This window comes from Neoarius graeffei, chromosome 28, assembly GCF_027579695.1.
Source record: "Neoarius graeffei isolate fNeoGra1 chromosome 28, fNeoGra1.pri, whole genome shotgun sequence".
NCBI lineage: Eukaryota > Metazoa > Chordata > Actinopteri > Siluriformes > Ariidae > Neoarius > Neoarius graeffei.
Genome location: NC_083596.1, coordinates 16,247,212 through 16,274,132, shown reverse-complemented (window position 1 = coordinate 16,274,132; position 26,921 = coordinate 16,247,212). Strand labels below are relative to the sequence as shown.

Below are 26,921 nucleotides of genomic sequence, written 5' to 3'. Positions count from 1 at the left end.
ATCTGGCCCTTGTCAAAGTCGCTCAGATCCTTACGCTTGCCCATTTTTCCTGCTTCCAACACATCAACTTCAAGAACTGACTGTTTTCTTGCTGCCTGATATAACCCACCCCTTGACAGGTGCCACTGTAAGAACATAATCACTTTACCTGTCAGTGTTTTTAATTTTATGGCTGATCGGTGTATAAGAACGTTCTCTGATGCTTGAGAGTAATATTTGAATAATTCTATTAATCTAATAACACCATTTCTGCCTATGTTTCTGGGACCGCAGTAATTGGCTATGTTGTTGCGGCCACCCGGCCATTTTCTTTTATATATATTATTACTATTATAATTATTATATTCACTGTAGTTATTTTACCTTATGGCGAAGCTAATAAAATAAAATAAAGGTGTTAATAATTTTGAGTTCTCTGTAAATAGTAGAGGACCTGGGTTAGATATGTATGCACATAATTTAGGAGAGGATAACTCAACTGTTTTTGGCTAATTTGAACCCAAGGAACAACTTGGGATGTGTGCCAAAATTGCTATCTGGGGCGAACAGGCCGAAAATTACCGATCCAAGATGGCTGCCAGTAGCCATATTGAAAATATCAGTTTTTGAACCACTCACCACAGAAGTATGTGCAATACCTCATTTTATGGGGTTTTGGGTATGGGGAATCCATTAGTGACATCATTTTCATGATTGCAGGAAAAGGGAACAAGTTATGGTCAAGGGCAAGGTAAAAAAAACACCAAAAACCGGCCAAAATTGAGTTTGACAGAAAACATGAGAAAAACAGAATAACCCTACGTCAAAAATGAAATCATGGAATTGGGAGACCTATGCACATAATTTAGGAGAGTATAAGAAAGTAAGCATTTGATTAATATAAAGAAATTGTATTTTCAATCATACGGTTATGATCAATTGAATGTTAACTTAAAGTGAAAAATACAAAACAAAACTTATTACTTTAGCAGGCAGCAATATTTTGAGAGCCTAAATGTCTAACAGCCAACAATACAACTTTTAACATCATATTATTACTGTTTATGTGTCACATAAACCAGGGTCAGGAACATGAAGAGTAACACAATAATAATACCGTAATACCGGCGGCCATCTTGGATTGGTAATTTTCAGGCTGTTCGCCCCAGATAGCGATTTTGGCGCACACATCCCAATTTATTCCTTGGGATCAAATTAGCCTATAACAGTTGAGTTATCCTCTCCTAAATTATGTGCATGCGTGTCTAACCCAGGTCCTAGACTAAATCAGGAAAAAGATGTAAAGAAAAGAGCAGTTCTTGCAAGGAGACTGACCGACTGTGTCTTCTGCTCTTCTTCTTCTTTCTTTTCTTTGGTGGAGGAGAAGGTGAGCTGCTCGACTTCCTCTTGGCCCTGAGAGTAAGAATACATTAAGAAATAAGAAATAATTCACATACTAAAAGAAGCTATTGTGTTGATTGAGAATCACAGTCATGATTTAAAGTGTCTGTTGGTATACAGTTATATCCAAACTTCTGAAAAATTCAAACATGCAAAACGTTGCATGTTTCCATCAGCTACTACTGATTTGGCTCAACAAGATGGTATAATCAAAACTAACAACAGCTACATGGAAACAGTCATGGACAGACCGAGACCCACACCTCCTACATCGCTTACGGTATGTTTCCATCAGTATTAATCACACCTGATTCCTGAATACTAACCTTTTTATTTCCATTCCCTAATCATGCCCATGTCACCACTTTTCTCCAACCACAACTTCTCAGGATGTATATACAGTGGATATAAAAAGTGTACACTCCCTGTTAAAATGATCAGTTTTTCTGATGTAAAAAAAAATGAGACCACGATAAATAATTTCAAAACTTTTCCCACCTTTAATGTGACCTATAACCTGTACAATTCAATTGAAAAGCAAACACATATCTTAGGGGGAAAAACGTAAAAAATAAAAAACGTACAATAATCTGGTTGCGTAAGTGTGCACACCCTTAAACTAATACTTTGTTGAAGCACCTTTTGATTTCATTACAGCATTCAGTCTTTTTGGGTCGGAGTCTATCAGCCTGCCACATCTAGACTTGGCAATATTTGCCCACTCTTCCTTGCAAAAGCGCTCCAAATCTGTCAGATTGTGAGGGCATCTCTTGTGCACAGCCCTCTTCAGGTCACCCTGCAAATTTTTAATCGGATTTAGGTCTGGGCTCTGGCTGGGCCATTCTAAAACTTTTTTGGGGTCATTGTTGTGCTGAAAGATGAAATTCCTCTTCATCTTCAGCTTTCTAGCAGACATCTGAAGGTTTTGGGCCAAAACTGACTGGTATTTAGAACTGTTCATACGGTAATTCCCTCCACCCTGACTAAAGCCCCGGTTCCAGCTGAAGAAAAACAACCCCAAAACATGCTGCTGCCACCACCATGCTTCACCGTGGGTATGGTGGTCTTTTGGTGATGCGCAGTGTTTTTGTGCCAGAAATACCTTTTGGAATTGTGGCCAAAAAGTTCAACCTTGGTTTCATCAGACCATAACACATTTTCCCACACGCTTTTGGGAGAGTTGACATATTTTTTTATTTTTTATTTTTTGCAAAATTTAGCCGGGCCTGGATGTTTTTCTTTAACCCTACCTCATAGTCCAGACATATGGAGAATACGGGAGATTGTTGTCACATGTAGTGCACAACCAGTACTTGCCAGAAATCCCTGCAGCTCCTTCAGTGTTGCTGTAGGCCTCTCGGCAGCCTCCCTGACCAGTTTTCGTCTTGTCTTCTCATCAATTTTGGAGGGACGTCCAGTTCTCAGTAATGTCTCTGTTGTCCCATGTTTTCTCCACTTCTTGATGACGGTCTTCACTGTGCTCCATGGTATATCTAATGCCGTAGAAATGTTTTTGTACCCTTCTCCTGACTGATACCCTTCAACAATGAGATCCCTCTGATGCTTTGTAAGCTCTCTGTGAACCCTGGCTTTTGCTGGAGGATGCAACTGAGTAAACATCTGAACTTTGTGGTTAATCAGAGTCATTTTAACTGATGGCAGATGTGTACCCAAAAAGACTGAATGCTGCAATTAAATCAAAAGGTGCTTCAAGAAAGTATTAGTTTAAAGGACATGGGACATGAAACATAAATGCACGCTATATCAGTTTCTTTCCATTAAAAATATGAAATAATTGCATCAACAAATACAAAATTATCTATTAAATTCAGCAAAATCTTTATATTCGTGATGATTATATGGCATTTCTGCTCGAGCTCCGATATGCATATTTTACGACCGGAAGAGCCGCTGTCACGTGATCATACGTCACAAAAACTTTCGGGCACAGCACAAGCGGGTAGATGAATATGGAGAAGTGGATGACAAGAAAATTGTTTTTATAGTCTTTAACGTACATTGAACATCATGGTGTATTGTGCTGCTTATGGTTGCAATAATTCCAATGGGAAATGCCCTGGAGTAAGTTTTTTTGCATTCCCCAAGGACCCGAAGCTGAGGAAAGTGTGGGCTCACTACTGTCGTAGAAAAAACTTTGTACCCACTGTTTCCCACAAACTGTGTTCGGACCATTTCACTGAGGATTCTTTCAACATTAATACTCAGGTACTGAGCGATATTAATTGCCAAGCCAAATTTAAGAGGTTACTTAAAGATGGAGCCGTTCCCAACGTCCCAATTCAGGAACAAGACGGCGGAGTGAAACCCAAAGTGCTACGGCTACCACGAGGTGCATTCGCTAAGCGACTGAAAGCCGAGGTAAGGATTAGTATTACTGTATAATTTTGGGTGTATCAATTATTGATTATCATAATTCTGACTCATCTCTTTCGCCAAACGGCGTAGTGTTGTTGGCTGTGTGATGGCGTTTCGCCATTTTGAATGTTTTCATCTCGGACTCTGGAAGCATTGTATCTCAATCAATCTCGAAAAATATCAGCAAAAAAAAACTAGCTTGCAACGGACTTTAGCTAGATCTATGATGAACTTTCAGTGTATGATACAAAATAATACTTCTTTCAACAGATCATTAGCCTTTGAGCAGAATTGTTTTTAATTTACCAGGAAGCGTTATCGAGCCGACCGCTTTCAGTTTCATGAGGGCTGAATGAACTCTCACTCTCAGAATCATCTGACCCGTCAGAGTAAAGACAAGATCCATGTTCATGTGAATTTCCAGCTATCGGTTCGAATTGATAGGGTCTAACTTCACATCTCTGTGAAACATCGGGAATATCACTGTCGATGGTGTCCATTTCGGTAACCTGTTTACATTAGATTCCCAAGCGCTGGCTCCTTGGAAAGTTTTTGTGACGTCACGGGTCACGTGACCACCTAGCTAATTAACGAATCATTGTTTTACGCTGATGTATAAAAAAGTTGAATAATGTGATGATTTTCACATTTTTGATGCCCTGCAGTGATTTAGATGGCATTTCTTATGTCCTTTATACATAATTATACCCAGAAAAAAATCCATGTCCCATGTCCTTTAATGGTGTGCACACTTATGCAACCAGCTTATTGTACATTTTTTTATATTTTATGTTTTTCCCCCTCACAGATTTGTTTGTTTTTCAATTGAATTGTACAGGTTATAGGTAACATTAAAGGTGGGAACAGTTTTGAATTTATCGTGATCTCATTTTTTTTTTTACATCAGAAATACCTATCATTTTAACAGGGTGTGTAGACTTTTTATATCCACTGTACACTCTACTGCTCTAAGTTCATTACTAAGTCTTGTTTGTGCTAATTTGGCTCTTGTTATTTTCATGTTTCATGTGTATTTACACGTATGATTTTTTTTTTTTTGCTCCCGGCTTGTTGTTTTTGTTCTCAAGTTTGCCTCTTTTGACATTTTCGTCTTATTTAATTTTGCCTTTACCTGACATTGTTCAACTGTTTGTGTCATGCCATTTTAGCTAATAAGCCACAGTGGTTATATGAACCTGCAGTTATCTCTGCTTGTGTTGTCAAAGCCTGACAATTTGCAAAATCAAAATCTGCATAAACACAGCTGGATGAAATGCCTACTTTTGAGGAAGTGAAGATTTGAAGTTGGTAAATAAGTCGGTGATTTTTTTTTTTCAGTGAGTATCGATGAGCATGCTTCATTTTCAAATACAGTTCTCAAGGCTCAGGCACAAGAAAACTAGCCCTGCATATTTTTTTTTTCATGACATTACAAACCTGTATCTTGCCAGTTAATTATTAAACTCTTTTCGAGCAGAATTATCGAGCCTATGGCACAAATTCCACAATGTGGGTCTCAGGAAATATTTACTATTGTTTACAGGAGTATTATAATGTCTTCTCATCATCTCTCTCTTTCATACACACACATTGTTCTCTTTATTTTGGGGTGACCTCCATCAACTGACAGACCCAGCGAAATACAAACAAATTTTAGTTGAATACTTGTGCTCTGTATGTTTCTCATCACGGATGTACGGTATTACTTGAGTCCTGGACCAGGACTGAAATCTTCAGGGATCTAGGTATGTGTTAAAGCTATACGGCCTTTCGATTTCATAAAATCGGTGAAATTTAGTTCCCTCTGAAATTTGGTCATTGTGATATATGTTTATTTCTGCAATATCTCAAAAAAAAAAAAACAGGCCATTCTATTGCTGGGAAGTTATTTAATTTGAGGGGATTAAAGCACATAATGTGCATGAAATTGCTCACTTTGCGCAGTCAAGCAGACAGAGGAAGTCCGTGTGCACATGCGCAGGTTTACCTTCTTCTTCTTCTTTTGGGTTTTACAGCAGCTGGCATCCACAGTGTTGCATTACTGCCATCTACAGGTTTACTTTGACCGTGCACTGACAGTTACATCATTCTGTCGCTAAACGAACAGCTGATCACACCGAGGTGCTCGCTGACCGCCGATATGTAATAGTTTGTTTCTGCGTTTCCTTTCCTTTGTGTATAACACAACGTCTTTTCTTCTCGCTTTCCATTACTGTAGTTGGTCTTTCACGTTTCATTCGCACACTCACGTCCTCCATTTTTCCCTCCTGTTTCAAATTTGTATCCCACAATGCCTTGCGTGAACAGGGAAAGCCCACCACGTCATGCATGGCATAGTATCTTGAATTGGGTCATGGTGAAGCAGGAAAAAATAGCGGAGAATTTAGGGCCATGTGGCTCTAAAGTAATTAATTGTTCTATTTTTTTTTAAAAAACTAATAAAATTGGAAGTCTGTGATTTTGAATTCAGTAGCTTTCGGTCCACTAAACAAAAATAACTTGGTGTCTTGTGAAGCTTTTTGGACAGCTTAAAAAAAAATAATAATAATAATAAAAAAAATACTCCATCTTCTGTCTGTATCCTTATTCATATTTGTTTCGGACACATTATCTGTTCAACCATAATAACATATTAATATTCGGTTACACCCATATATTATACTTTATTCTATCCCCATTTACTGGATATGAGCAATCACATGCTCTGATTGGCTACTCTTCTACTAGGATATCAGCTCATATACCGTGAGTAGAGAAAAACAAAATGGCGGAACATGTTGCTGAACCAACCAAGGACGAAATAAAAGCTCTACTCGAACACAAAACCCCTCAAAAATACAAAAAAAGCAACAAAATATGGAATAAAAGTATTTGATGGTAAGAACGTATCTTTTTTTATTTTTCAAGAATTATTATCGCATTGTTCACAAATTGCTACTGTTATTTCGCAGCTTTGTTTACATTCTAAGCGGAAATGATTTTGTCGGATGTTTTGTATAAAGTTTTTATTGATCGAATTTGCAAAAAATAAAAATAAAAATGCTCTGTTTCTTAAAATCCAGTGAATGTGGATAGAATAAAACAGTTATTCCACTCAGTCTCGTCGTACATGGCTTATAGACTACTCGGTGCTACGCGCCTCATCGGCTGTCAGCTCATGTATGACTTGATTTCGTGGAATAACTGTTAAATATCGTGTGCTCAAATAGTACAGCATTATCAGTAGGTTACACTAATTCTCATTGTTAATGTACAATTCTGATACACTCTACACTGCAGTTTTGAATATAACTATGGCAAGCCTTGTAATGCCTTTTCTATCACTCTTTATTCTTTTTATCTCTATACTTTTCCATTTCAGCAAAGCATAAAACCCTTTTGGGCATTTTTTATTTTATTTTTTCTGCAGCTTCCATTCAGGTTTTGTTATGCAAATGAGACACATGGGAATAATTTTCCTGCGTACTGCATCTTTATTATACAGCAACACTGAGATGAATGCTCCCTGATTCTCATTCAACAGAATGATGTGAATAGAATAATGTATATAATCTGCCTCTCTCTCTCTCTCTCTCTCTCTCTCTCAGAACCATAAGGATATGTTCACATCTCATGTTACCTATAGTCATCGTGGCTGACAGAATCCCGATCGTAGTAGTCTCCGTGCCAGTCATAGTCGTCCTCATAGCCATCAGCGAACCCACTGCCCTCTGCATCCTCTTCAACACCATGGGGTAAAACTGTCACCCTGGGAATTGATAGATTAATATTTGGTAGATTGCTGTTAATCGTCAGCTGCAGAAATATTTCAGGGCCTGTTTTGTAATTGCAACATTGTTTTTGGCATTTTTTTAAATTAATTACCCTGCAATTGCATAATAATAATAATAATAATTATTATTATTATTATTATTATTATTATTAGTAGTAGTAGTAGTAGTAGTAGTAGTAGTATAGGTAATCATATGGGGCTGAATAAAATTAAGGATTAATTTCACGAGTGATTTCAAAGTTTTGAAAATTGCCCAAGTCACGAAGCGACGAGGGCAATTTCAAAACTTTGAAATCATGAGTGAAATTGATCCTTAATTTTACGAGGAACCATACGATTACTTGTTTATAATATATAGGGCCAAATTCATACTTCGGAAGCCATTCAAGTTCACAACGTTTGTCATTCACATTTTCTGAACCAATCAGGGCGCAAGACTATCTTGCATGTTTAAATCAGTTTCTAAATCGTCTTTCATCATGACACAGCGACACGACACGAGGATTTTGAAAGTGGTTTGCAAAATTTTATTGGAACTTCTTTACAAAAGATGATTGCTAAATGCAAGAAAACTCTGTGCTTGATCTAAAAGGAGAATTTGCTCATTTTTGTAACCGTAACCAAGCAACGAACTAGCCAATAGCATTTTAGAAATATGGCCCCGTGTTAAGGAAAAAAGCCCTCCTTGATTGACCAATCAGAATTGAGTAATTTGGCCCTCATCTCATTTCATCTCATTATCTCTAGCCGCTTTATCCTTCTACAGGGTCGCAGGCAAGCTGGAGCCTATCCCAGCTGACTACGGGCGAAAGGCGGGGTACACCCTGGACAAGTCGCCAGGTCATCACAGGGCTGACACATAGACACAGACAACCATTCACACTCACATTCACACCTACGGTCAATTTAGAGTCACCAGTTAACCTAACCTGCATGTCTTTGGACTGTGGGGGAAACCGGAGCACCCGGAGGAAACCCACGCGGACACGGGGAGAACATGCAAACTCCACACAGAAAGGCCCTCGCCGGCCACGGGGATCGAACCCAGGACCTTCTTGCTGTGAGGCGACAGCGCTAACCACTACACCACCGTGCCGCCCGTAATTTGGCCCTATGTATTATAATTATAATAAACACTAAAGAACTATTAAAATACAACATTTTTTTTACAACTTAGTCAACTATTCATTACAGCTATTAAAAGAACTGTAAACTCTGATATGTTTTCAAAAACTGTCTTTTAACACAGTGTTTTGGGTTTTGTGTGTGTATGTGTGTGTGTGGGGGGGGGGGGGGAAGTAGAATTCATCAATAAAGAAGCTTTAACTTCTCAAATATAGTTGAATAATGCCAAGCATACAATATCTGAATAACTGGATTATGTTTAGAAAGGTAATCTTTTATTGTATGAGGGTCTGTGGAAATGACTGTATTTCACACCTTGTTTGGCCACAGAATGTTTCAGACCCCCTGTGTTGGTTCTCTGTGTTGTTCTACCGTAAGCGAGTGCCATTCTATGAATTGAGACAGTGCGTGAAAGCAGGATAAATGAAATGTCTGTGCATTTACAGGCAAAACTGGATTAGGAACAAAATCTTAATGTTAGTTAAGGTTTACACTACCGTTCAAAAGTTTGGGGTCACTTTGAAATGTCCTTATTTTTGAAAGAAAAGCACTGTTCTTTTCAATGAAGATCACTTTAAACTAATCAGAAATCCACTCTATACATTGCTAATGTGGTAAATGACTATTCTAGCTGCAAATGTCTGGTTTTTGGTGCAATATCTCCATAGGTGTATAGAGGCCCATTTCCAGCAACTATCACTCCAGTGTTCTAATGGTACAATGTGTTTGCTCATTGCCTCAGAAGGCTAATGGAGGATTAGAAAACCCTTGTACAATCATGTTAGCGCAGCTGAAAACAGTTGAGCTCTTTAGAGAAGCTATAAAACTGACCTTCCTTTGAGCAGATTGAGTTTCTGGAGCATCACATTTGTGGGGTCGAAAAATGTCTTGACTATATTTTCTATTCATTTTACAACTTATGGTGGTAAATAAAAGTGTGACTTTTCATGGAAAACAAAAAATTGTCTGGGTGACCCCAAACTTTTGAACGGTAGTGTAAAATTGGAGCATATGCAATAATTATATAATACTGGCTGGCTTTGAGTGGTATATCAGATATATTCCATTCAGCTACCATGATATTGGACAAGTATTATTTTACTGTGCATACAGGACACTTTTTTGATGGAATAAAAACATTTTTTTTTTTCGGTCCAGTTTCCATCAGATCATGCGCTCCTCTGATTGGCTCACAAGCAGTCCGGAATCCCACGATCCGGACCCCAGTTACGGACCTTTGGCGACTCACTCGTTCACAACAACAACAAGCATAGTAGCAATTTTTTGTCAACATTTATTTTCGCATGGCGGCACGGTGGTGTAGTGGTTAGCAATGTCGCCTCACAGCAAGAAGGTCCTGGGTTTGAGCCCAGCGGCCAATAAGGGCCTTTCTGTGTGGAGTTTGCATGTTGTCTGAGTGGGTTTCCTCTGGGTGTTCCGGTTTCCCCCACAGTCCAAAGGCATGCAGGTTAGGCTAATTGGTGGCTCTAAATTGACCGTATGGTGTGAATGTGAGTGTGAATGGTTGTCTGTGCCTATGTGTCAGCCCTGCAATAACCTAGTGACTTGTCCAGGGTGTACCCCGCCTCTCGCCCATAGTCAGCTGGGATAGGCTCCAGCTTGCCTGCGACCCTGTAGAACAGGACAAGCGGCTACAGATAATGGATGGATGGATTATTTTTGCATTTCTCAGTATAATAGCATTAATTTTACAGCATGGATAGCGATAACGACAGTGTTCATAGCGAAAGCGAGTTTTACTACGCTGATGAAGACGAAATAAAAGAAAATATTTCAGGAGAAAGCCGAAAACCTGTAACTGTTGCTAACGCCGAGCAAATCCAGCAGTTTATTGAGGAGCAAAGGGCAGAAAATACAACAAAAAAGACGACCTACAACCTCAATATCTTTGGGAAGTTCTGTTGAAACCTAAATGAAGGTCAAAAGGTGGAAGACATACCTGGCGAAGAACTAAACATGTTGCTGTGCAACTTTTTCATGTCCGCAACAAAGAAAAATGGCGATGTGTACGAGCAGTCCTCGCTCACGTCTTTCCAGAGAAGTATCCAGCGCTATCTGAATCATTTTCTGTTAGAATTTGGTAAAGAATAAAATAAATATATTATTTACCAGCTTATAGGCTCCAGCTTGCCTGCGACCCTGTAGAAGGATAAAGCGGCTAGAGATAATGAGATGAGAATGAGGGATTTACCAGCTTAAGGTCGGTCCGTATCGTGAAATACCGTGACCTTGGCCTTCGGTCACAGTATTTCACGATACGGACCTCCCAGCTGGTAAATAATATATATTTATTCTATTCCCTTCTAGCAGGTTTCATTCATTTGGTTTGATAGCATGCAATGTTGTTCGCATATCGCTTATCCTACGTGTATTACCGTACATCACTCTACCCAATGGAGAATGAGTGTTGAATATGGTTTACGATATTGCATGGTTGTCAAGACAACATGACGTCACATGTTGGAGATGTAAAACTTCCATGCTAGCGAGCGACTGCGACAATTTATAAACAAACATGGCCACCAGGTTTGCTTCATTAAATACAGAAGATTTTGAGAGAATTTTGAAAGAGAAAGACGCACTGAACACCTGAAAGGAATGCTTATGTGTAATAATAATAATAATAATAATAATAATAATATTGGCTGGCTTTTTTTTTTGGCGGTATATCAGATATATTCCATTCAGCTAGCCTGATATTGAACGAGGCGCAGACAAGAGACAAGCCTTCCTCCCATTTTCTAATTTCCCAAGAGCTGTAGACCGCTATGACACCCTAAATCACCTGGCTGTGCTGTTTATAGTCTGCAGTTGTGGTTTGTCTTTTCTGATAATCAGTTATTGTCAGTTTTGTTTTCCCATATGTTTGGTTTTCCTTGTATGACAAGTGAGATAGTGATGATTATCAAACTGCATCTATTTTACACACACACACACACACACACACACACACACACACACACACACACACACACACACACACTTAAATTTTTGTGCATAAAGCGAATGAGCGCGAACTCTACCATCTGCATACATATCTTTCTTGTGTGTGTAAGCGTGCTGTCAGGATGTATTAAGTATTTTGCATGTTAACACTGCACTTTGCCCCACTTGCTCTCCAGGATCTATTCCCTTGGACACACTGGAGTCGTTTTGCAGTGTTAGTGTTGCAATTTCATACTTGATAGTCTTCACGCAGCAATTGCTATGAGTGCGATTTCCTTTGATGCTAAAAGCAGGAAGCCTACAGGGACGCTCATAGACTTACGTAACTTGAGTCTTTACTTCTGTAACCTTTTTGTCTTCTCCCTCTTTTCTTTGTTTCACTTCCACTCTATTAGGATTTGGCTGAAAAATCATTCTTCCTCTGGTAAACATCTCATAACTACATACTTGATACTATTATTAGGGGCAAAGCACCAAGGATGCAAGGCACATATTGTAATTGTTAGGTTTTTTCACTATACTTTCTGCCATGTGAGTCTATGGCCACCTATAGAACCCTTGGTACATCTTGATGAAATGTGGCACATTGGTAGAGGATAGTCCAAAGTATCCAAGCGTCAAATTTGGCGCCAATCCATCCATTTCTGTCGTGCCACCAGCAGATCAAATTTCAAGGTACATTTTTGCTTATAGCTTTTGAACCATTTGTCCTAGCGATGTGATCCCCTCCCCCCGAATCCTTGAGTTATCTCAATTCAAATGCACCAGTTGCTGTTAAAGTCTGCCATGTTTGGATTTTCTACCATTTTGAACTTTTCGAAAAACCTACTTTTGCGAACTAGTCCTAGATCATTGCTCCCATCACCACCAAATTTGGTATGTATCATCAACAGATGGTTCTGACCAAAGACTTATGTGAGGACAAATGTTATGGCTGCTGGTGCCCAGCGAAACTAACAGGAACTGAGCCCATATCTCAGCAACACTTATGTCTCTACACCAAACTTGGTGGACTGACTTAAGACCTGGACCAAAGTAAGTTGAGAAAATTTTGCCCCCTTTTACCTCTCAGCATGCTATAATAATAATAATAATAATAATAATAATAATAATAATAATAATAATGAGACCATCAATGATGGCGTAGCTCACTCCAGCCCCGTCTCGTCCAGAAGGAATGATCTAAAGTGGGCCAACTTGCACAATAAATGTTGCAAGTTATATACACTATATATAGAAGCTATAGAGATCTTGCAGTCACATGACCGGAAAGTACACAACTGCCATCTTGTCGGTCAAAAACACCGCTAAATACTGCTGCACTCGTGTACAGAATGGATCAATTTCAACCTACGGACTACACGGCTCATTTTTCTAATGAACAGATAACTAGATATATGTCTAAAATAAATGATCTACAGATTTGTGACCCTTATGGCTTACCGGACGGATTTTTCACGACCGGATTTTGAACTGCCAGCGGAATACCCGGACGTGTATAATTACCTCATTAACTTTCCCTCGCTGTTCAGTGGTGAAGCACTGCGTGCTTATAAATCTCTGGACAGTTATCTTTACAGAAATTCAGGATTTGTCAGCGACTCAGATGTGGCATCTTGTAAACAAGAATCCTCATTGGATGGGTAAGTCACTTAAGTATTGAGTATAGCACTGACCAGCCGATTATAGAATAGAATAAGGTAATTCCAGCTGTAATTCCAAATCGTCCGTCTTGTTTACATGGATCTGGCGTTGAAGAGGTAGAGGCTTGGCAGTGGAGATTTGAGCGGCTGTTTTCTGAGCTTAGTCAACAGGCCGGCTCTGCAGCCTCGCTTTTGCTTCCGCTCCCGGCGCCGCCTCCTTCGCTTTGCTTCCAATAACAATCCACGGAGACCCCGCTGGTCTCGCTATCTCGTCCGGAATGTTTTTTTTTTTTCTCGTCCGGAATGTTGTGCATGCGATGGAAATCGCTACAAACCGTCATTTTCTGCTGGAAACCAATGTCCAGTAAGTCCATACGGTTGTAGTGGATATTGAAGTCCGGTACAGACGAACAACACGCAAAAATACACACAAAAAACATAAAAAACGTGCACAGGTAGGGAGAGCTTGTAGCCGCAGCCGTTGTAGTAGAATTGTATATAGTAGGGTTTTCCAGAAGAAAAGGTAGAAGTAAAAGCAGAAGTAGAACCAGAAGTAGAAGTAGAAGGCGGAATATGGCGTTTGACCGACAAGATGGCGTCTGTCACAATCTGGATCGGCTGTGACATCACATGCAAGTGCTCCATACACTACCGTTCAAAAGTTTGGGGTCACTTTGAAATGTCCTTATTTTTGAAAGAAAAGCACTGTTCTTTTCAATGAAGATCACTTTAAACTAATCAGAAATCCACTCTATACATTGCTAATGTGGTAAATGACTATTCTAGCTGCAAATGTCTGGTTTTTGGTGCAATATCTCCATAGGTGTATAGAGGCCCATTTCCAGCAACTCTCACTCCAGTGTTCTAATGGTACAATGTGTTTGCTCATTGCCTCAGAAGGCTAATGGATGATTAGAAAACCCTTGTACAATCATGTTAGCACAGCTGAAAACAGTTTAGTTCTTTAGAGAAGCTATAAAACCGACCTTCCTTTGAGCAGATTGAGTTTCTGGAGCATCACATTTGTGGGGTCGATTAAATGCTCAAAATGGCCAGAAAAATGTCTTGACTATATTTTCTATTCATTTTACAACTTATGGTGGTAAATAAAAGTGTGACTTTTCATGGAAAACACAAAATTGTCTGGGTGACCCCAAACTTTTGAACGGTAGTGTATACACCCTAGGAATACCGACCTATTTGCCAGAAAGAATCCAAAACAGCGAGGAATTGATCAAGAAGAAGCAAAATTTGTTGAAGTGCTCTTTAAGGCTTAATTAGTCCATAACTTCATTAATAATTGTAATTAAGCAAATCTGGGTAGAAGTTGTATGCACCCTAGGTACCGCTACCTTCATGCCAGAAAGAAGCAAAATCGATGAAGTATTGAAGGAGAAGAAGTGATTTGTGTGGAAACTGCTCGTTAGGGCTTAATTATTCCATATCTTCATTATTAATTGCAGTTATGCAAATTTGGGTAGAAGCTATGTGAACCCCAGGCAGACCTACCTTCCTGACAAAAAGAATAACAATCAGTGAAGAATTGAGAGAGAAGAAGCGATTTTCGTGAAATGTGGACGACGCCCAACAGACGACGGATGCCAGACAGATGGACAACACATGATGGCATAAGCTCATCAGCCTGTTAATAATAATAATAATAATAATAATAATAATAATAATTTTGTTATTACTCTTCACATCTTAAAGAGTAATGACAAACAACACTAAATTCATGATTGATATTTTAAATCATGCCTTTTTAAATCTTGAGGTCTGGACATGTTGCCATTTCCTGTTCTGCGATCGTATTCAATTGCGATGCCGCCAAACAGAAAGTGAGGCTATTTCTCAGTAATGCTTTTATGTATCTACACCAAATTTGGTGAAATGACTCAAGACTCCACCCTGAGGGAATCCAGCAACAATTACCCCATTTGACCACACTGGGGCGCTATAATAAGGAAACCATGGTTTTCGTCATTACTCTTCATGTCTTTGGTCTAAAAATCTGATTGTTTTTTCAAGTCAGGCCTTTTGTGTTTCTGATATCAGAACATGCTGCCATTTCCTGTTCTGAGATCGTATTCAATGGCAAAGCCACCAAACAGGAATGTGAGCTCATATCTTGGTCAATATTTGGGCAATTGGCATGAAACTTGCTGTGAGTGCATACAGCCATACCCTTGACAAAATGACATGACGTTTCCATGGCAACTATGTCCTGCCGGGCTGCTTGGCCCCCTCATCACTGCTTGCAGCTATATTTTTCATATAATTGATTCATTTATAGAAGTTACTGAATAACCAGCTTTAAGATGCATACATGAATAATAAGAATGAGCATCAGCATACTAGTTCAGTGCACATACAGTTTTGAATACAGTGTACAGTTTTGAATGCCACCAATGTCTTCCTGTCTTTGTGTTTCATTTGCAATGACCTTTGCCTCTTTAAAAAACAACAACAATAACAACAACAGCAACATATCCTCTGGTTATATGCTAAAATCTATCCAGTCACATTAGAGCATGAAGAGTTCTTTTTTATAGCAGGTCACCCTCTGGCTGAATGACTTCATATTTATCTCTGTCTGCTTTTGATGCCCAGAGCATTCAAAGCTATGAATAATAGGGCCACCTCAGTTAGCATGAAGCTCTGTGCTTTACTGCAACACAGAGGAATAGTCTCAGCATGCCTCTTTTCAGCTTTCTGTGGATTTCAATATAATGCAATAAGGCTAGTCAAAATTCGCTTTAATACTGAGATCTGACACCACAAATATCTCTCATGGGTAAATTTAGACTTTCATATATTCCAAATTAAGCTGTTGTTATCCATAAAATAGCTTCTTCTAGATTTCAGTGTGGACGAGAAGCAAAAGCAGGAGAGCTACAACTGAAAATAAAGAACGTTAGAATTATGTCGAGAATAAGAATTCAAATGAATAAATAAGCCATAAAAAATAAACAGATCTAAGGATGTGTTCAAACATTCAACACCAGAAATGTTGGGATGCCTTGAGGAAATATTAACACAACAATTCAACATTTCATTACAAATTTGAAGAAAGTACCAATATTTACTTTTCTAAATAACCCCTAAATAACACTTTCATACTTCAGAAAGGGGGCAGATTACCACCAGGGCACTAGGGAGCCCTCGATGAGGATAGATTTAACCTAAATGATTATGACATTCTGCTGTAACACACAGTGATTGGTTAAATCCTAACAGGTTTTAAATGGAGCAATATAAGCATATTAAAAATACATGGATAACTGTAAACCTATGCTAAGTGAATTGATGAGGGGGGGAAGAGCACAAAAAAAGATGAAACTGAAACTCTAAACCAAAATGGGCTGAAGCAGTTTCACCATGCTGTCACACTGAGCCCTGACCTCAACCCCAGGGAACACCTCTGGGATGAATTAGAAGACCGACTGCATGTCAGGTCTCTTCCAAAAACATCAGTACCCAACCACACTAATGCTCTTGTGCCTGAATGGGCACATCCCAAAAACTACATTCCAGAATGCAGTGGAAAGCTTTCCCAGATGACTGGATACTGTCATAGCAGCAAAGAGAGGACCAGGTCCATATTAATGTCAGTGAAAAAAAATACTGTAAACAGCAGTAAGCCATCTCATCTCATCTCATTATCTCTAGCCGCTGATGCCCTGGTTGGAATTGTATTTGGTGTCATTGTTGGTACATTTTTCTAGCCCAAGCTTCAAAATCTTAGTTGCAACCTGTCTGATTGTCTCTCGGCTTTATAAAGGAACGCAGTCTTTTGAATGCCATGACACTATCAGCTTGAAGGAGTGTGATAAAAAATGATTGGACACTTTGACTGTCACACTTGCTTCTTAATTTGGCACCAAAACGCAGTAGCCATCATTTATTCATTACTTTCTTTTATAATCTGAAAAATGCTCCCTTATGTAATATGCTGCTCAGATGCAAACATCGGCGGCACGGTGGCACCTAACCTGCATGTCTTTGGACTGTCGGGGGAAACCGGAGCACACCCACGCGGACAACATGCAAACTCCGCACAGAAAGGCCCTCGCCGGCCACGGGGCTCAAACCTGGACCTTCTTGCTGTGAGGCGACAGCGCTAACCACTACACCACCGTGCTGCCCGACTTGATAATGTAGAAGTCATAAACCAGAAATCTATAACAAAGTTTGTATGAAAAGAAAAATAGGGTGCCAAAGACTTTTGCACAGTACTGTATATGTCACTTCAATCAATTTTTCTCTCGAAGGTAAAAAGAAGAAAAAATGAGTTCCTTGTTCAAGTTTTATTTATTTGTTAAATATGAAGATCAATAGAAAGATCATTATGTCATACAAAACCCAGTCGTTTATGTATATGATGAGACTAATTCTATTGGCCTGTGCTGCAAGGTATGCAGTATCTCATCTCATCTCATTATCTCTAGCCGCTTTATCCTGTTCTACAGGGTCGCAGGCAAGCTGGAGCCTATCCCAGCTGACTATGGGCGAAAGGCGGGGTACACCCTGGACAAGTCGCCAGGTCATCACGGGGCTGACACATAGACACAGACAACCATTCACACTCACATTCACACCTACGGTCAATTTAGAGTCACCAGTTAACCTAACCTGCATGTCTTTGGACTGTGGGGGAAACCGGAGCACCCGGAGGAAACCCACGCGGACACGGGGAGAACATGCAAACTCCGCACAGAAAGGCCCTCGCCGGCCACGGGGCTCGAACCCAGGACCTTCTTGCTGTGAGGCGACAGCGCTAACCAGTACACCACCGTGCCACCCCGCAGTAAGCCATAATAAATAAAAAAACAAAGGCAATATTTGGTGTGAGACGACCCTTTGCTTTAATAAAAAAGTAGTCTAAGGTACAATGAGTGCAGTTTTATATGGAAATAAGCTGTAGGTTTTACTGAGCATCTTCCAGAACCAGCCCCAGTTCTTCTGGACACTTTGACTGTCACACTCGCGTCTTCATTTTGCACCAAAACCCAGCAGCCTTCATTATGTTTTCTTTTTTCATCTGAAAAGTGCTCTCTTACTGTATGAAATATGCTGCTCAGATACAAACATTTATTTCTGTAACATTTTAATTTTGTGCTGGAAAACGAACATTTGGACTCTAAAATGTTTTTGTACTGACTCGATAATGTAGAAGTCATAAAACAGAAATCTATAACAAAGTTTGTGTGAAAAAATAAGGTGCCTCAGACTTTTACAAAGCACAGTACGTGTGTGTTTGTTTGTTTGTTTGTTTATTTTTAATAGTTATTCCACGAAATCGAGTCGTACATGAGCTGATAGCCGATGAGGCATGTAGTGCCGAGTTGGCTATAAGCCATGTACGATGAGACTGAGTGGAATAACTGTTTTATTCTATCTACATTCGCTGGAGTTTGAGAAACAGAGCATTTTTATTTTTATTTTTTGCAAATTCGATCAATAAAAACTTTATACCAAACATCCAACAAAATCATTTCCACTTAGAATGTAAACAAACTGACGAAATGACAGTAGCAATTTGCGAAAAAAGCTATAATAAAAATTCTTGACAGGGCGGCACGGTGGTGTAGTGGTTAGCGCTGTCGCCTCACAACAAGAAGGTCCGGGTTCGAGCCCTGTGGCCGGCGAGGGCCTTTCTGTGCGGAGTTTGCATGTTCTCCCCGTGTCCGCGTGGGTTTCCTCCGGGTGCTCCGGTTTCCCCCACAGTCCAAAGACATGCAGGTTAGGTTAACTGGTGACTCTAAATTGACTGTAGGTGTGAATGTGAGTGTGAATGGTTGTCTGTGTCTATGTGTCAGCCCTGTGATGACCTGGCGACTTGTCCAGGGTGTACCCCGCCTTTCGCCCGTAGTCAGCTGGGATAGGCTCCAGCTTGCCTGCGACCCTGTAGAACAGGATAAAGCGGCTACAGATAATGAGATGAGATGAGAAAAATTCTTGACAAATAAAAAAAAAGATACGTTCTTAACATCAAATACTTTTATCCCATATTTTGTTGCTGGGTTTTTTTGTATTTTGGGGGGTTTTGTTTTCGAGTAGAGTTTTTATTTCATCCTTGACTGGTTTAGTAACACGCGCTGCCATTTTCTTTTCTTCTTTTTTTGGTGGTTGGCAACGAACTTAAAGGTGCATTACCGCCACTGATTGGGCTGGAGTGTGGAACAGGAGATATTGGGGAAATATATATATATTATTTTACTTAGCTATTCCTGTTTTTTTAAATACTTGATAACAAAATGATATATCTGACTTGATGCGCTCTGCCATTTTGTTTTTCTCTACTCACAGTATATGAGCTGATATCCTAGTAGTAGAGTAGCCAAACAGAATGCGCAATTGCTCATATCCAGTGAATGTGGATAGAATATATATATATATATATATATATATATATATATATATATATATATATATATATATACACAGGGTGCGATTTGTCAAAAAACCAGAAGGGGGGATTTTTTTTTTTTTTTTTAATCATGAAACATCACAAAATTAAGGTAACAATAGGCTAACAGCTCAATAACATCCAATGATATCAAATGAATAACACTAAATGAAAACGAACACTAAACCAGAGATAGTAAATTCATCTTCCTATCTCTCTGACTAAATACACAAACACTAACACACAACAAAGTTCGCATTGCTTGTCGCGTTGCTGTGATGTTTCTCTCCCTCCGGATTAAATGGACAGTGACTCGAAAATCACTAAAATACATGAATACTAAATGAACAGTTTGCTCTGATGGCGCAGTTCATGTGGCCTTTTCTGCTTTCCCGTCAGTGCGCTATCCGCCACGTTTCGCCCTTCTTTAATCCACATTTCTGCGAATTTCTCAGCAGGGAAGGAACGCACGTCTGGCCCATTGACAGCGAGGAAAAGAAGGCTGTCAGTGTGGATACATTCATTCTGTTGCGCTCATCAGTAAGGATGTGATTCATGGCGCTAAATCCACGTTCACACTCTGGATATTGTTATTATCTACAATGTATCTATTTGCTGGGGACGTTCGCGACCATCAAAGCTGCCACTTCGGGTCATTTTGAAAGTGAGTGCAATGTAGACCATAGAAAACTGTGTCACAACATGCCTGTCATGTCAACTTTTTTTTTGGTTTGTTTGTTTTATTGACGGGGTTGTCCCCGAGGATTTTTTTTCAGCAGAGATAAAAACCAGAGGGGGGGATGATCCCCACCATCCCCCCCAGCAAATCGCACCCAATATATATATATATATATATATATATATATATATATATATATATATATATATATATATGTGTGTGTGTGTGCTAACCCTAGACCATGCCTGTTTCCCTGGAATATAGATATAAGGTTGCACATATGTAAAATCCATTTGTCATCCATACCTCATTATGTTTTCAACACAAAAGAGCTACATGATTTTTGGATGTTAGATGAAAGAAGAACCTTCCTGACAGCCTGGCTTGTCTAAATTTCCACAACATTGGCATGTTTGACCGTAAAACAAGGTTGCAAACTATTTTGAAGACTGATGACATCATGAATTTGGGATATTTTAGCCCCAAACCAATCGAGTGATTCAAGTCAATACAAAAAAAAAAAGCTGGAGGTCAGAAACCCAGTCACAAAACCAGTGGTTTGCAACGAACATCTCAGTCTGCATATTTGAACCTTAAAAACCCACTGGTCTAAAAGGAAAACGGCATGTATACGCATCGACCTTCGAAGATAAAAGAGCTTGAATTGTTCTTCATGGATGAAGGCCCCTGATCCAGCACAAGTGTATCTAAGTGTGCTCGATATGAAAACATGTTAGAGGCTCAGGAAAAACTGAACCAAACAGTCATTGAAGGGGTGCCAATAATTTTGAAACGAATGCTTTGCAAAAATGTTGTATTTCCTGAAAATACATTTTGGAAAAGAAACAGTGAAAAGCATACTGTGTTTCTGTATGTTAAGCTCAAAATATCACTCATTGAATACGTTACTTATTTTATATATATATATATATATATATATATATATTTTTTTTTTTCATTGATTTACATAAAGAGTGCCAATAATTTTGAAGTTGATTTCATGCAATATGGAGGCTGTGGCATTAGATAACGACAGCATGAGGTGAGAGGAGGAGAGGATGCATCTGGGTGGGTGAGTGATGTGATTTTATTAAGCTGCCGTCTCACGGTCAGTTCTGTGATGTATGGTTGCCATGGTATCAGCGAGGCCACAGTATGGCATTAATGGAGGGTCATTTTTCACCAACAAAACAGCAAAATCAACAGTCTGAGGAGCTCAGGTTCCAAGACAGCAAATGAGGAGAAGAGGAGGATTTATAAGAGTGTGTGTGTGTGTGTGTGTGCGCGCGTGTGTGCGTGCGCATATGTGTGAAAGAGAACCTAAGATAACATACAAAAGGCGTTTGGATTGAATGACACTTTGCATGCAACACAATACTGAATAACACCTTCCTGTATGTAAACATCTGCATCCTTGCAGTAGTCAATTAAATTATGTACGAAATAAAACAGACTGAAGCACGCTGTTAGAAGAACGTCTCATCTCATCTCATTATCTGTAGCCGCTTTATCCTGTTCTACAGGGTTGCAGGCAAGCTGGAGCCTATCCCAGCTGACTACGGGTGAAAGGCGGGGTACACCCTGGACAAGTCGCCAGGTCATCACAGGGCTGACACATAGACACAGACAACCATTCACACTCACATTCACACCTACGGTCAATTTAGAGCCACCAGTTAACCTAACCTGCATGTCTTTGGACTGTGGGGGAAACCGGAGCACCCGGAGGAAACCCACGCGGACAACATGCAAACTCCACACAGAAAGGCCCTCACCGGCCACAGGGCTCGAACCCAGGACCTTCTTGCTGTGAGGCGACAGCGCTAACCACTACACCACCGTGCCGCCCATTAGAAGAACGTAATCAAAAGTAAGGTCGTGTAATGTGTTGCCCGACACGAAGCAAATCACAGTTGCTAATTTTCCCATAATAGCATGTGTGTTTTATTCTTATACGTACCACTATTGTTCATTTATTAAAGAATATGCTGTGCTTGTTATCCATTTACAGTTACATTTAATGTTTTGGAACATCTGCAAAAACAAGCTAGTTCCTGTTATCACTTACATTACAGCACTCTACTTTCTTTCCTGTGTAGGAAAATGTAAAATTACAGATTCTTCTTTTCACCGTTACAAACCACTGACACTGAAGACTCCTTCAAAAACTTTTTAATATACAGGGTGTTTCAAAAAAATTTGATAGCATTTCACAATTGAATAACTTTGCCAATTCTTATTCAATTGACCTCAAATTTTAACAGCATTTGTGGAAACAGGTCAAAATTTTATGTTTCATGTTTTTTGTTTTTATCTTTTTCGGTATAGAAATGCCATTGACTGGAAAAGAAAAGGCGTTTTGTGTGTTAGAGTACGCTCGAACACAGCCGAACGAGACTGTGCAGTGTGCATTTATGAGAGAATTCTCTAAAAATGCACCAACTGCAATGCAAATTTGGACACGGCACAAAAAGTTCAAAGAGGAAGGCTGTCTGTGCATGTCTGTGTCTCAGGTGGTGCGTATATTGAAAATTTGTGAAATTGTTCATGGAATCCACATACCTTTGAATTTCTCATTCAGATTTTGAGGAATAAATCTTATATTGCTCAAGAGTAAGCCTGTTCAGTTTCATTTGCCTAAACTATGTAGTTTCTGGGGGGCGGCACGGTGGTGTAGTGGTTAGTGCTGTCGCCTCACAGCAAGAAGGTCCTGGGTTCGAGCCCCGTGGCCGGCGAGGGCCTTTCTGTGTGGAGTTTGCATGTTCTCCCCGTGTCCACGTGGGTTTCCTCCGGGTGCTCTGGTTTCCCCCACAGTCCAAAGACATGCAGGTTAGGTTAACTGGTGACTCTAAATTGAGCGTAGGTGTGAATGTGAGTGTGAATGGTTGTCTGTGTCTATGTGTCAGCCCTGTGATGACCTGGCGACTTGTCCAGGGTGTACCCCGCCTTTCGCCCGTAGTCAGCTGGGATAGGCTCCAGCTTGCCTGCAACCCTGTAGAACAGGATAAAGCGGCTACAGATAATGAGATGAGATGAGACGATTAACGAATGCACATCCTGTGCCCCCTCCATAGTTTGTGAAATCAGGAAGTGACGTAGCACGTGAGTGATGTAGCAAGCAATTGGTTGGCGTAAGTCGTGATAAAGTGCACTTATGCACAAAATCAACTTCTATTGTTGCGTTCTGACTGTTTATATAAAATGTGTGCATTTTAATATGCTTTTGATGGTCCAGAGGGGAAAAAAGAAGACGTGTTAAGGTCCAGGTGTGTGTGTGTGTGTGAGAGAGAGAGAGAAAGAGAGAGAGTAAATAAGTAAGTCTGCAGGCTGCACACTGGAGTAAGAGAGTTGGTTTTATTCTGAGAAATTTGTGAGTTATTTAAAAGTATTTATAAACAGGGGTTAAATTGGGCCGGGGCTGTCCGGGGCTGAGCCCCGGCACATAAGCTCGGAGCGGATGGCATATGATCACGCACACATCAAAAGCAACAAACCCTTTTCACGATTTTCAGTTCTGAATAATTAAATATCGTTTTATTAATCAATAAACCCATGACTTTTATGAGATAGATCATAGTTTTCCTGATAACAAGACGACCTGTCAAAGCTATTTAGAACAGAACTTGCGATCAGAGATTCTGGTTTCTGGAACACTGCGTGGGTTGCCAATTCCGCTTTTTATAAGCGACTTTGGGGTTTCTTTTTTTGTGAGCTCGCTTTAAAAAAAAAATCAGAAGTCGTGGTTTGCGGGTTTTTGGGCTTGTGTTTTAGCGTTGTGACTTGTTTATAATTTTCTCCGTACACCGTCTCCCCTTTTACCTGCATTAATCATTTGAATGCAGCAAAACTTTTGCTGCATTTAAATGATTGTGCTTCTATTTTGCTGCTATAATATGCTCATCTTATGTATGTTCTAGAGTCTAGAGAATACAAAAAGCACCACATGCCAAATAAATAATTGAATACATAATAATAACAATAATAATAAATGCTTCCAATGTTATAGTGTTGTTTGTATTTGGTTGCATTCACTGCATGAATATATTTGATTGACAATTTGACTGACAGTGTTTTGGCATATTTAACATTTATCCTCCAAAATAAATCAACTGTTTTGGTTTAAGATTGTGCAAGCCTTCAAATTTTCTCACTGAACATTTCTCCTTCACATTTTTCACCTGTAGGCATGTGACAAGATTTAACATGATATTGCTCAACCTACCTCTATAAAGTCAGCTAACAACTTATTAAAATACACCAGAATTCAGCAAATAACATGTATGATATAAAAAACTTCTGGGGGAGGACCCCCAGACCCACGGGTGCAGATAGAGGGGGGGACGGGGGGGATTCGTCCCACCCAGATTTAAATTCACCTCGTTCGGTCCCCCCCACTTATAGGGAGGAAAAAACGTCCATGCTGTCTTTCTTTGCATAAGGCAAACCTCACGGAAAAATCAAAAGACTAATTACCAGAGGTGCACAGCAGTACATTTTTTTTATTGATTTATTTCGCAATAGAAACATATACATAACATGTGAACAAATATAAATGTTGAGGAGGATAACACAAAAAGTAAAAATACTTATTTCCATTGTGGTCCTCGAAATACATACATAGTTGCAACTGCGCAGACTGCACAGGTTGCGAGCTCGAGCTTGGTTGCTTTGGTTACCCACAACAAATTTGACGGGCATATCGGGGACAGCTCCTAGTTCAGGACCCCAACACGGCATGATGAAGGGTGCCAAAAGGCAAAAAACGATTGCATCGTTTTTTCAAAAAACAACGACTGTAAGTAAACTGTGCCTTACTTTATCATATCACCTTGGAATTTTTTGATAGTCTGTTCAAAGTAATGTCGTAGTGAAAGTAAAATCGTACGGAGTAGAGAAGCCTTTCTGGTAGCCTCCTTCTTTCGGTGGTAGCCTGTAGATACAGTGCTCAGAAGGCAGTTTTAATGTTTAATCTGGCGTTCCCTGCCATAATTTCAGCGAGCATATTGTTTCATAAGGAAACTTTGCGAAGAGTTGTTGACTGACTGCCGCTCACGCAACACACAGGCATAGTTAGAAAGTCAGGATGCACTGGTTTACACTTTACACACACACGTAGCCCAGCCTCTCGCTATGTTTAACAGGTGGAACTTAGCGGTTTTAAAACTAGTTTTGCAGTTTCTGTGCGTGATGATAATGTGCAAACTTTGGATTTCCATAGGCTATGTTAAAATGTTATCATTGTCCTGGCCTGCAGGTAGTTCCTGGTGATGGCAGTGAGGGAGGTGAAATAACATGTATACACACCACCGTTCAAAAGTTTGGGGTCACCCAGACAATTTAGTGTTTTCCATGAAAAGTCACACTTTTATTTACCACCGTAAGTTGTAAAATGAATAGAAAATATAGTCAAGACATTTTTCTGGCCATTTTGAGCATTTAATCGACCCCACAAATGTGATGCTCCAGAAACTCAATCTGCTCAAAGGAAGGTCAGTTTTATAGCTTCTCTAAAGAGCTCAACTGTTTTCAGCTGTGCTAACATGATTGTACAAGGGTTTTCTAATCATCCATTAGCCTTCTGAGGCAATGAGCAAACACATTGTACCATTAGAACACTGGAGTGAGAGTTGCTGGAAATGGGCCTCTATACACCTATGGAGATATTGCACCAAAAACCACACATTTGCAGCTAGAATAGTCATTTACCACATTAGCAATGTATAGAGTGGATTTCTGATTAGTTTAAAGTGATCTTCATTCAAAAGAACAGTGCTTTTCTTTCAAAAATAAGGACATTTCAAAGTGACCCCAAACTTTTGAACGGTAGTGTGTATATATATATATATATATATACACACACACATATATATTACACACAAAATGGAATCATTTGCTGACAGCTCAGTCCCCCCCAGTTCAAAAATCCTATCTGCGCCCCTGCCCAGACCCCCCACTAATCATTTCCTTCAAACCAATGTACAACAACCTGTACAATCTGTTACATTGGCCAACCAATCTACATTCAAACTGCCATAATGTGTAGGGGGGCACTACAAGACACACATAGGCCTACAACACACAGATAAGGTGTATATCTCTGTGCAATATGATATGGTTATCAAATTAGAGGGTTATTTTCCAAAAAGTATATTGGGGCAGGGCGGCGGGGGCAGGGGCGGGTACGAGGCAGAGCCCCCCCACATAACCAATCCCAATTTAACCCCTGTTTATAAATGCAGTTTTTGCTCATGAATGTACTGTATATTCACCAGTGAGTTATTGCATGTTACCGGAAAACATCTTTATGAGCTGTGTGGCTTAACAAATGTATTTAATTGAGTTTTGCATTTTTATTTTGTTTATTTAAACAGAACCACTACAGTTGTCCAGAGTCCACTTCACCGAGTTTGTTTAGTTTATTTTATCGCATAGTTTGAGGCTAGACAACAGTAAATACAGAACTAGAGGAAAATACTATATTGTTTTGTTCACACTGAATTGTCCTAAACCCTCAAAACTATAAAGTTAACGCTGTTTTATTTTTTAAATGCAGTTGGGGCATAAAACACC

The 26,921-nt window shown here is 39.7% G+C and overlaps 1 protein-coding gene across 1 annotated transcript in view; it reads right to left on the bottom strand.

Annotated features, from left to right (window-relative positions):
- The window catches only part of srrm3 (serine/arginine repetitive matrix 3), a 115,935-nt gene that overhangs the window by 48,869 nt on the left and 40,145 nt on the right, over positions 1-26,921 (bottom strand). The window contains exons 3-4 of the mRNA XM_060912236.1: positions 7,376-7,504; positions 1,315-1,392 (exon numbers count right to left, since the gene is read on the bottom strand). Of these exons, the coding sequence (XP_060768219.1) occupies positions 1,315-1,392; positions 7,376-7,504 (207 nt within the window). The remainder of the gene's footprint in view (positions 1-1,314; positions 1,393-7,375; positions 7,505-26,921) is intronic.